The sequence below is a fragment of the Loxodonta africana genome, chromosome 4 (assembly GCF_030014295.1).
Source record: "Loxodonta africana isolate mLoxAfr1 chromosome 4, mLoxAfr1.hap2, whole genome shotgun sequence".
Taxonomy (NCBI): domain Eukaryota; kingdom Metazoa; phylum Chordata; class Mammalia; order Proboscidea; family Elephantidae; genus Loxodonta; species Loxodonta africana.
This window is the reverse complement of record NC_087345.1, coordinates 29,031,932-29,044,556: the sequence shown is the minus strand read 5'-3', so window position 1 is coordinate 29,044,556 and position 12,625 is coordinate 29,031,932. Positions and strand designations below refer to the sequence as shown.

Genomic DNA, 12,625 nt, shown 5'->3' with positions numbered 1-12,625 from the left:
GCCTATTGGTCTATGTACAGGTTCCTCATGAGTACAGTTAACTGTTCTGGAATTCTCATTCTTCGCAATCTTATTTATAATTTGTTATGATCCACACAGTCAAATGCCTGTGCATAGTCAATAAAACACATGTAAACATCTTCCTGATAGTCTCTGCTTTCAGCCAAGATCCATCTGACATCAGCAATGATATCCTTTGGTCTACACCCTCTTCTGAATCTGGTTTGAATTTCTGGCAGTTACTGTCAATATACTGCTGCAACCTCTTCTGAATGATATTCAGCAAAATTTTACTTCTGTGTGATATTAATGATATACTTTGATAATTTCTGCATTCGGTTGGATCGCCTTTCTTTTGGAATGGGCACAAATATAGATCTCTTCCGGTCATTTGGCCAGGTAGCTGTCTTCCAAATTTCTTGACACAGACGAGTGAACACCTCCAGTGCTGCATTCCTTTGTTGAAACATCTTAATTACTATTCCATCAATTCCCGGAGCCTTGTTTTTCGCCAGTGCCTTCAGTGCAGCTTGGACCTCTTCCTTCAATACCATTGTTTCTTGGTTATATGCTACCTCCTGAAATGGTTGAATGTCAACCAATCCTTTTTGTTACAGTGACTCTGTATTTTTTCCATCTTCTTTTGATGTTCCCTTTGTTATTCAATATGTCCCCCGTAGAATCCTTCACTATTGCGACTCGAGGCTTGAATTTTTTCTTCAGTTTTTTCGGCTTGAGGAACGCTGAGCGCGTTCCTCTCTTTTGGTTTTCTAACTCCAGGTCTTTGCACATGTCATTATATTTTACTTCCCCTTCTTGAGCCACCCTTTGAAAAAATCTTCTGTTCAGCTCTTCTAGGTGATTTCTTCCATTTGCTTTAGCCACTAAGTTCAAGAGCAAGTTTCAGAGTCTCTTCTGACATGCACTCTGGTCTTTTCTTTCTTTCCTGTCTTTTTAATGACCTTTTGCTGTCTTCATGTATGATGTCCTTGATGTCATTCCACAGCTCATCTGGTCTTTGGACATTAGTGTTCAATGCATCAAATCTATTCCTGAGATGGTCTCTAAATTCAAGTGGGATATATTCAAGGTTGTATTTTGGCTCTTGTGGACTTGTTCTAGTTTTCTTCATCTTCAACTTGAACTTGCTTATGAGCACCTGACGGTTTGTTCCTCAGTTGGCCCCAGCCTTGTTCTAACTGATGATATTGAACTTTTCCATTGTCTCTTTCCACAGATGTAGTTGACTTGATTCTGAGTATTTCATCTTGCAAGGTCCATACGTATGTTGTTGTTGTTGTTAGGTGCCATCGAGTTGCTCCTGTCTCACAGCAACCCTATGTACAACAGAAAGAAACACCGCCCAGTCCTGTGCCATCCTCACTATTGTTGTTTTGCTTGAGCATATTGTTGCAGCCACTGTGTCAGTCCATCTCCTTGAGGGTCTTCCTCTTTTTGGCTGACCCTCTATTTTACCAAGTATGATGTCCTTTTCCAGGGACTGATCCCTCCTGAGAACATGTCCAAAGTATGTAAGGTGTAGTCTGGCCATCCACGCTTCTAACGAGCTTTCTGGTTGTAATTCTTCCAAGGCAGATTTGTTTGTTCTTTTGGCAGTCCACGGTGTATTCAATATCCTTTGCTAACACAATTCAAGGGCATCAGTTCTTCTGCGGTCTTCCTTACGCACTACCCAGCTTTTGCATGCATATGAGACGACTGAAAACACCATGGCTTGGGTCAGGCACACCTTAGTCTTCCAGGTGACACCTTCGATTTTCAACACTTTGAAGAAGTCTTTTGCAGCTGATTTGCCCAATGCAATGCAACTTTTGATTTCTTGACTGCTGCTTCCATGGGTGTTGAATGTGGATCCAAGTAAAATGAAATCCTTGACAACCTCAATCTTTCCTCCATTTATCATGGTGTTGCTTATTGGTTCAGTTGCGAGAATTTTTGTTTTCTTTATGTTGAGGTGTAATCCATACCAAAGGCTGTGGTCTTTGATCTTCATCAGAAAGTGCTTCAAGTCCTCTTCACTTTCAGCAAGCAAGGTTGTGTCATCTGCATAACGCAGGTTGTTAATGACTGTTCGAATGTATAGTCGTCTTCTATGTTGTTGAAAAAAGGTATTTGCAATGAACTGGTCTTGCATGATTCTATCATTTGATCTCAGGCTTTTCTATCACCAAGGCCATATTTTCCAACAGCAGATCCTTCTTTGTTTCCAACTTTCAAATTCGAATCACCAGTAATTATCAATGCATCTTGATTGCATGTTTGATCAATCTCAGACTGCAGGAGTTGGTAAAAATCTTCAATGTCATTATCTTTGGCATCAGAAGTTGGTGTGTAAATTTGAATAATAGTCCTATTAACTGATCTTCCTCGTAGGTGTAGGAATATTAACCTATCACTGTCAGTATTGTACTTCAGGATAGATCTTAAAATGTTCTTTTTGAGGATGAATGTGACACCATTCTTCTTCAATTTGTCACTCCCAGCATAGTTTACATATGATTGCCCAATTCAAAATGGCAATATTAGGGCTGCTTAGAGGGTTCCTGATAAGGGTCTTGTGTCATGACCCTCCCTTAGGAATATTCTTTCCATATCTTTACTGTAATTTAGCCACAGAGAAAAACGTTCCCTTTATTATGCAGTGAAGTCCACCTAAGGGTTTGAAGGTTGCAGGAGAAATCCCTTGTTATGTACTTAAGTTCGACTAATGGTTTGAAGGTTCAAGGGAAATTCTTTGTTACTACTTAAGTTTGACTAAAGGTTTAACAGTTGCAGGAGAAATAAGCAAAAGCTAAGATGGAGCTGGGGCTCAGACCTAGGCTTATCATTGTGATATAGGCATCTCAATTTTGGAACCCACAAATGTTAAAGGTCACAAGCTTTGGAGTCAGATAGACCTGAATTCAAACTCTTCACCTCTATTCACTGGAAACTCTGTTGGTGTAGTGATTAAGAGCTACGGCTGCTAACCAAAAGGTCAGCAGTTCTATTCCACTGGGTACTCCTTGGAAACTCTACGGGGCAGTTGTATGTCCTACAGGGTCGCAATGAGTTGGAATCGACTCGACAGCAATGGGCTTTTTTTTTTTTCCTATTCAGTATGTATATGACCTCAAGCCTCAGTTTGTTCATCTATAAAAAGGGGACAACAATGTCTGAGTGCTGGTGTGCAGATTAAATTAGAACATGGGGGCACACCGCCTTTTAATAAACAGTGGCCACCAAGGAAAAATGACTTCGTCTTCAAAAGGACATTTCATCCAGACCCTTACTTTATTCTTTACTTAAGGATCCTGGTTCTGTAGTGGTGACAGTTTTTGGCTGCTAACCGAAAGGTTGGCCATTTGAATACAATAGCGGCTCCACAGGAGAAATAAATGTGGCAGTCAGCTCATGTAAGGATGACTGCCTTGGAAATCCTATAAGGCAGTTCTACTTTGTCCTGTAGGGGTGCTGTGTGTTGGAATCCACTTGACAGCAACAGGTTTGGTTTTGGTTTTTACTCTTTACTATGTCAAAGAGAAATCCTCAATGAGTTGGATTGACACAGTGGTTATAAGAATGGGCTCAAACATATTGTGAAGAAGGTGCGGGACGGGGCCACCTCTCGTTCTGTTATACATAGGGTCGCTATAAGTTGGAACTGACTCAACGGCACCTAACAAAACAATTGTAAAAGCTGGCCTCTCAGTGACTTGGCCTCGGCCTACCTATGGGGAATCAATGCAAGGGGAGACGCGCAGTTTTTATTATATATCTAAAGGTACTTAGCATCAAAGTTGTCTTCCAGAACCTTTGCTTTTTTTAGCGTTATAAACCTTACTGTTCCAAGGACAGGGTGTTTCAGGATCATTGATATGGAAAACTTTTAGAAGGGAAAGTAGCATTGTGCTTCTCAGGGATGTTGACACTATACCTATAGTTACTTAAACCTGTTGCTGCTGAGTCAATTCCTACTCATACTGACCCTATAGAACAGAGTAGAACTACCCCATAGGGTTTCCAAGGAGCTGCTGGTGAATTCCAACTGCAAACCTTTTGGTTAGCAGCTGAAATCTTAACCACTGAGCTACTAAGGCCCCTACAGTTACTTATTTACAGTATTTAAAATATACCTATTTTAAATACATACTTACCTTATGTATACATAAAACCAAAAAAAAGCCCACTGCAGTGGAGTCGATTCGGACTCATAGAGACCCTATAGGACAGAGTAGAACCGCCCGATAGTTTCCAAGGAGCGCCTGGCGGATTCGAACTGCCGACCTCTTGGTTAGCAGCCGTAGCACTTAACCACTACGCTACCAGGGTTTCCTATGTATACATATTTACTTTAAACAAAATATCTAATTCCATTATAGGCAGACAACTTTTATAATTATAACCAAAAACCAAACCCATTGCTGTTGAGTGGATTCTGAATCATAACGACCTTATAGGACAGAGTAGAACTGCCCCACAGTGTTTCTAGAGTGGCTGGTGGCTTTGAACTGCTGACCTTTTGATTAGCAGCCATAGATCTTAATCACTGAGCCACCAGGGCCCCTCTTGTAATTATATTTGGATTAAAAAGTTATTAGCCAATTGGATTGCGTAGGGGAATTACCTAAGTAGCACAAAGGTAAAATGAATAGGTGGATTCCTTTTGATGTCATAATTCCTCTGCCTAAGGGAGGCTTTTTCAATAAGATGCATCAGTAGCAGAGTAGGAAAGGAGAAAGGGGAGGAGATGGGGAAAGAGGAAGTAAGAGTGGTTTTCAGAAGACAGAAACCTACGTAGAGATGTACAATGGGTCAGTAAGGATGATAGCTTTCGCACTTTCTAAAAAGCCTTAAAGCTTCTGGTTTATTCAATATGGTGGAATCAAATTGTGGGCAATCACCCAACAGCCACAATGATCTCCTGAAATACGAGTCTGTTAATATTTCTTGCTTAAAACACCTTAATGACTCTTATCACTACCAAATAAAATCCAAGGTTCTTATTTGGGCTCTCAGTGACTTGGCCTCAGGCCACCTGTCTATTCCCTGCCTAGCACTTAACAATTTCACAATCTATGCATTTTCTCCTTGACCTGGAAAGCTAGACTCATCTTTGTTTGCCTGATTAGCAATGATTTACTTTTCAAAAACGCCGTTATCTGCCAGGAAACCTTTCCTGGTCCCATATCCATCCCAGGGCCACCCCCTGCCCTCCTCAGCTTTGTATAGATCTTTTCTTTTCTTTTTTAAATCCATTTAATAGTCCATATAAATTTGTTTTATTTTGATGTGTCAGTCTCCTAGTCCTAATGGTGCTATGTAATCCTTGTATTCTCAGCCTCTGTCCCTGGGTGGTATAAACTGTTAACATGCTCAGCTGCTAACCCCAAAGTTGGAGGTTTGAGGGTCAAGTCCACCCAAAGGCACCTTGCAGGAAAGGACTGGTGATCTACTTTGGAAAAATCAGCTACCGAAAACTCTACGTGGTGCAGTTCTACCCTGCCACACATGGGGTTGCCATGAGTCGTAGTCCACTGAACCACAACTGGTCATTCTGAACCCCTACTCCCTGGGTGGCTCAAACAATTAAGAGCTTCTCTACTAGCAGAAAGGTCGGTGGTTCAAACCCACCCAGAGGCCTCGGAAGACAGGCCTGTTCCCAAAAGTCACAGGCTTGAACGCCCTATGGAGCAGTTCTACTCTGCAACAGGTGGGATTTGAAGGCAACCAACCACAAGCAGGGTGCACCACCTGTCCAACATTTGTGTGGCTGAAATAAACGGCATTTGGTTACCAGTGACCCAACGACCTCAAAACATGCCTGGGGCTTAGAATCCATAAAGCACACTTCCAAATCGCAATGCTTGGAAGCACCCCCAGAACACAGATCACCTTTGCAAGGCTTTAAATGTATCAAGTCACCGTTAGTCATTTTAGGACATGATTCCAAGTCTGGGCTAATCCAGATCTGCGTGGAGACAAAGGGAAATCTAATTTCTAGGAAACCAATACTAAAACTTCACTCTGACTAAAAACAGAACGAGCAGTCCCACCCTGATCCCACCCCCACCTGCATCTGCAGAGTTCTGGTTTCCAGGTGTTCACTATCCAGGTTTGCACCACATCTCTGTCCCGTGGCCTGTGGAACGTCATCGAACACTTCTGCCCGGATCCCCGCATCCCCGCAGCAGCAGCCGCCGGACGGCGGGATGGGATGGGTGTGACCACGCGGTGGCCACCCCTCCCCCAGCACTTGCCGGCGGCTGTTCCTCGGAGAGGTGGCCCTCAGGGTTCGAAGGCTCGTACCCCGGAAACCCCGAGGAAAGGAGGGGGCGGGAGGAGTTAATCCATTTCTCGCGAGTTGAGCAGGCCGGGCCGGGCCGGGGTGGGGCGCCAGGGCCGGTATTACCGCCGCTCCCCCCGGGCTGCCCACCGCGCCACCCACGCGGTGTCCGAACCAAAAGTGAAAGGAGCGGTCCGCCGCGTCCCTTCAGCCCTGGCGTCGCGTCCGCGGGGGGGTCGCCGCTCGCCTCCAAGGTGGTGGGGCCGCCGCTTTGTGACTTCACCCGTTTCGCAACAAGCCGGGGCCGCCCGCGCCCCACCCACCCCCGGCCCGGCCGCCTAGCCGTCCGCGCTTCGCTTGGCTTTTCGCGCTTCCCCTCCCTCCGGGGCCGGGCCTGCCCCGACGGCCGCGCACCTTCCGTCCGGCCGCCCGCTGCTGTCGCTCGGTGGCCGCCGCCCGGCAGGCTTGGCACGTGCGCGGCCCCGGCCCCCCGGCAGCCAGGCGCACCCGGCGCCCCGGCCCGGCTGAGCTCAGCGCCTTCCCGGCGGCGGCGGCGGCGGCGGGGTCGCGATGCTGTGCTTCTTGAGGGGCATGGCCTTCGTCCCCTTCCTCCTGGTGACCTGGTCGTCCGCTGCATTCATCATCTCCTACGTGGTCGCCGTGCTCAATGGGCACGTCAACCCCTTCCTCCCCTACATCAGGTGAGGGGCAGGGTGGGCGGCAGGGGGCCAGGGATCAAGCAGAAGGACCACAGCGCAGCGTGGCTAATGGGGAGGGAAGGGGTCTAGACGCTGCTGGGGCATCTTGGGGAAAGACCGAGAGCCCGGCAGTAGGGAGGCCCAGGATGTATAGGGAGGTTGGGGCTACCGAGCTGAGTTAGCACTCAACAGTACTCTGAACACTGTTCATTACCCTGGACACAGAACAGCGTGGCATCAGAAGGGGGTTCAGGATAGGTGGTAGAACTTTCAGACTGGGTATGGGACAGAATCTTGGGAAGACACTTTTTTGGCCATGTTGGGATAAGTGTAGGTCATGATAAAAAACCAAACCAAACCCATTGCCGTCAAGTCAATTCTGACTCACAGCGACCCTACAGGACAGAGTAGAACTGCCCTGCAGGGTTTCCAAGGAGCGCCTGGCGGATTCGAACTGCTGATCTTTTGGTTAGCATCCGTAGCACTTAACCATTACGCCACCAAGATTTCCATGAAAGACGTCATTTATTGAGCACAGATACGTCAAAGCACTGTGCTAAACAGCTCATGTATTTCAAGTGTGCCACCCAACACACCCATGAAGTGGGTATCTAGCCTCATTTTTCATGCAGGGAGGCTGAGATTTAAACAGGTGACAAATGTCATCAGTGTGATGCTGATGTCGCAGCTAATAAGTGATGGAGGCAAGAAGAACTCATACCTAGTTCTGTCCCACGCCAAAGACAACACTGTCAAGATCCTAGGGAGTGTGGCTTATGCTTTTCCTGAGTGGAGCAGCCCAAGCCCCTGCTGGGCACTGTGTGCTCAAAGTCAGAGCTCTCAACTTGTCAAATCATTTCTGACATCTCTTGTGCAGCCATTTTACTGTTTTACTTTCCGTTTGTTTTGGCTTCCACCTTTCCTGAGGGTCACTTCCTCAGTGCCAGGGTCATGCCCTGATCCTCTTTCCGTAGCAGCCAGCTCTATGCCTTGTCCATCGAGGACATTGCTTAAATATCAGGACTCATCCTCATCTAAGTTGAGTCGATTCCGACTCTTGACCACGCCATATGTGGCAGAGTAGAACAGTGTCCCACAGGGCTTTCGGCGGCTGATTTTTGCTAAGGAGATCAACCGGCCTTTCTTCCAAGGTGCGTCTGGGTGAACCTCAAACCTTGAGAATTAGCAGCCAAGCGTGTTAACTGTTTGTACTACCCAGGGATTCACAGCCTTACCTAAGTGGTATGAAACTCCTAGATCTGCACTAGTTGGTGAGGGAAAGGTGATGCCCAAGGTTTTTACCTCTTTATGGCAGAGATTAAAGGGCCAGTCCCTCCCCGCAGCCTTTCCACTGTGAACCATGTTCTGTACTTTGTGTGTCCAGGAGGAGGGGGAAGAGGGAAAAAGAGGTAAGGCAAGAGAGGAATAGAGTTTCAAGATACAAAAAAGAGCAATATAGAGAATAGTGTACGGAGGAGTCTGCAGAAACGGTTGTGGTTTTGCCCATACGAGAAGAGATGTTCCATACTTGGAGGAGACTTTCCTATCAGGCCTTTCGCCCCTGTAGTTTCTCATTGGTTTCTCATTGGCACATCTCAGTCCCAAGTGACAAGTCTTGCTTCTCTCCTTTCTGAAGCAAGGTAGATCCTCTTAGAAAGAGCTGCTCTCTGCAACACTTTTTATTGAGAAAACAATAGCTGAAAGTCATGGCAAATACTTGATACTCATTGGCCAACCTGTCAGAGGCTGGGTTTGGGTCTTTGTTAGGTGCCTGATGCATTTGTTATGAACTTCACCTCAAGGTAAACTTGAAATGTAAGTCATTCGGAAATGGGGAAATAAGCTGACAAGGCTAATGTCTCTTGTGAGATGCTAAAATCACAGGTACTGCAAGGAAGGGATTTCAAATTTAGCGAGGTGAGGAAGCCTAGGAAAAGCAGACACGGGATTGTCCCCTTGTTGCCAGGAGCCATCAACCAAAAACAACAAACACAGATATTGATCATGCCTGGGGCTTTTGGATCTTCTGCTCTCTGCTTCCTTGAGCAGCTCAAGCTGGATTTCTTCTGCCCTTCCTGGAAAACCAAGTCAGTATAGCAAGGGCAAGATGTATATAAGAACAAAAAACATCAGGTAGTAATGGGAGTGATGTCCCAGGCCAGTGCCAGAGCTGGGAGTACTCAGAGATTTCTCCATTTGGTCTACAAGTGTTTGACCTTATCTCCTACAACTCACCTTTGATCTCACTGCTGACGCAGACTTCTATCCCCACCCCTGGGCTTCAACCACGCAGGTCACCTGGCTGTCTTGAATATACCAGGCACATCTCATGGCATTTGCACAGGCTGTTCCTTTTGCCCCAGTGCTCTTCCAGAAGGCTTTCTCCCTTATCTCCTTCATGTCTTTGTTCAAATCTCTCTCTCTGAGATCTGCCCTGATCAGTCTGCTTAAAATTCTACCACAGCACTTCTGAGCCTCCATATCTAGTCTTCTTATCTACCTCCCAACCAACTGTATGATTTATTTCCTTGTTATGTTGGTTGTCTTCTCAAACTGAAAGGTAAGATCTATGAAGGCTCTCAATAAATATTTGTCAAATGAATATTTCTTGAGCACTCACCAGTTGCTGAGGAGTTAACTCGGACTCAAGGCGACCCCACGTGTGTCAGAGTAGAACTGTGCTCTAAAGGATTTTCAATGGCTGATTTTTCTTAAGTAGATTGCCAGGCCTTTCTTTCAGGAGTGCCTCTAGGTGGACTCTTAACAGCTTGCACCACCCAGTCCTTGAGCACTCACTATGGGTATGGATGTCAAACCTTTTCTCCAGGGCAGGGCACGCCCCTTTGGGGGAAAACTTGGTAAGATCTACATTTGGTGGTTGGTCCTTGATTTGAATGGTTCTCAGAATAAGCCCCCTTTTACATGCTGACATCAATGTGATGTTGTTCTTATCTTTTTTAGCATGGTTGAACTGTTTAAGCCAGAACCACAAGGAGAACCACCCTGTATTATGACATTGGAATTCATCTTCCTTGTCAGATACTTCTCTTTTTGTTACCTTGCTTTTCTTCAGAATACTGGATAAATAGACAAGTGGCTCTTGGACTTGAAAAGATGCTCAACCTTGTGAATAGGAAGAAAAGTTCAACTTAAAACTTCACTAATGCCATTTTTCATCTATGACAATGTAGGACTGCCCCATAGGGCTTCCAAGGAGCGACTGGTGGATTCAAACTGCCAACCTTTTGGTTAGCAGCTATAGCTCTTAACTACTACGCCACCAGGGCTCCGCTGGATTGGCAGAGATCCACGCTCTATGGGTGAGACTTTAGGGAAACAGGCTTTCTCATACATACATTGCTGGTGGGAATATAAATTGATTCAGTTTTTGATTGCTCTGAGGGGACCTTGGTAATATCTGTCAGAATCACAAATATATATATGTGTGTATGCGAGGATGGTGAGACTTTGTCTCGCTTACTTTGTACATATTATCAGGAAGGACCAGTCTTTGGAGGACATCATTCTTGGTTAAGTAGAGTGCAAAAAAGAGGAAGACCGTCAATGAAATGGATTGACACAGTGGCTGCAACAGCGGGCTCAAACATGTTTACTATTGTGAGAATGGCACACAGGACCACTACGCAATGTTTCATTCTGTTGTACATGGGGTCACTATGGGTTGGAACCGACTGGAGAGAATGTGTGTGTGTTTATTTTTTTTTGATACATATATTTCCTCTCTTGTGAAGAATGGCATATCTGCAAGATTACTAATTGTAGCAAAAGATTGGGAACAATACAAATGTCCACCAGTAGAAGACTGGTTAAATAAATGTCGTTTATTTAAAGTATTCCTTAAGCAAAAGATCTCTATACATATCCAGCTCATAGCGACCCCGTAGGACAGAGTAGAGCTTCCCCATAAGGTTCCAAGACTGTAAATCTTTACTGAAGCAGCTGGTGGATTTGAACTGCCAAACTTTCACTTAGCAGCTGAGCAGTTAACCACTGCACCACCAGGGCACCTTTTTTTATACATAGTATACTCTATGTGTCAATAAACTGGTATGAAAAAATCTCCGAGATACGTTGTTACTTACAAAAAAGCAAGATGCAGAACAAAGTAAGTGAGAAAAAAAAAGTGGAGAAAAATAATACATTTTTGTATTTGCCTGCATGAAGAAATCAATAGAAGTTTATCCGTATATGGTGGAGGGAGGAGGAGGTCACACTCAGTGAGCCCTGAGCAGATGAGGAATAAGGGTGGGAATAAGGCTGTTGCTGGCATACCTTTTTATATGTATTTTTTAGCAAATGTATGGGTTTCTTATCAGAAAATTAGATTTAAAACGTGGTATTCAAACAGCCAGTAAATTTAGCAAGCAGGAAGAACATAATGTGAAACTCTTTAGGCAAGGGATGTCAAAACCTAGGACAAATAAAAGTAAACCTCAAAGGATTAGTTCAGATCTTTATAAGGGCATGCCCACGCTCTCCAGCACACTCATTCTTAATTTGTCGAATCAACTTTATTGATTAACTCCTTTGGCTAATAGATATCTCTTCGTCGACATATGTCACATCCTTCCAGAATATTTTGTGGCCCTTAATGCTTAAAGTTTTATTAATTCTGAACCCTGGCATTCTGAACACTCATCTTACCTTTTGGGCCAAGTACGGTTTTGCTGGATGGGTAATGATCTTTGGTCATCCTCCTTAGGACCACGATCCTTGCTCAGTGATTGGTGGCAGAAAAACAGGTCAACTAGAACCAAGTCACTTTACAAAGGGGGCCAACATTTCATGCTAAATAAAGAGAGGTTTGGTTGGATCTTTAATTTGAAAATGAATCTAAAATCAGGAAAACACTCTATCTTACATTTAGTTAGTTAACAATCACAAAATTTAGGTTATAGTTGCAACTACGCGTCTATCTAATTTTTACTATGAACAAAGAGTGGTTCAGGTACTGATTTCTTTAAGTGGAGGTGCATATTTTTTCCAATAGTTTTATGATTGCATGATATAAAGTCCTCTATTTCACATTTAAGGAGCTCTGGTGTCCCAGTGGTTAAGTGCTCTGGTGCTAATCAAAAGGTCAGTGGTTCAAACCCATGGTTCTAACCCACTAGCTGTTCTGTGGGAGAAAGTTGTGGCAGTTTGCTTCTGTAAAGATTACAGCCTTGGAGACCCTATGGGGCAGTTCTACTCTGCCCTATAGGGTTGCTATGAGTAGGAATTGACTTGATGGCAGTGGGTGGGTATTTCACATTTGGCTTTTTTTTTTAATTTTTTAAAATTGTGGTAATATGTATGTAACAAAACATTTGCCTTTTCAGCAGTCCTCACGTGTGATTAATTATGTTTATCATTTTGTCCAGCCATCACCCTTATCCTTTCCCAAAGTTTTCCATTAGCACTTGGCTTTTGAAGGAGAATATGAAAAGGTTCATTTTTGCAAAAAATGTTTGATAACTTCAGTTTTTCCAAGGGTCATTCTTTATCTATCTGTCAGGATAGTGATGTTTATGGTCTGTCTCTTACAGAGAATAAATATAAGCTCCATGAGTGTAGAGATTTGGTGTTTGTTCAAGGCTGTATCCCCAGTACCTACAACAGTGGGTGGCACATTGTGGGA

The 12,625-nt window shown here is 44.5% G+C and overlaps 1 protein-coding gene across 2 annotated transcripts in view; it reads left to right on the top strand.

Annotated features, from left to right (window-relative positions):
* The first annotated feature begins 6,787 nt into the window (after positions 1-6,787).
* DRAM1 (DNA damage regulated autophagy modulator 1) overlaps positions 6,788-12,625 on the top strand; it is a 53,266-nt gene continuing 47,428 nt past the window's right edge. Inside the window, exon 1 of one of the 2 annotated variants that reach the window (XM_023538878.2) lies at positions 6,788-6,987. In XM_023538878.2, coding sequence (XP_023394646.1) covers positions 6,857-6,987 — 131 coding nt within the window. In that variant the 5' untranslated portion in view covers positions 6,788-6,856. The remainder of the gene's footprint in view (positions 6,988-12,625) is intronic. The other variant, XM_003405294.4, reaches the window with a different exon arrangement.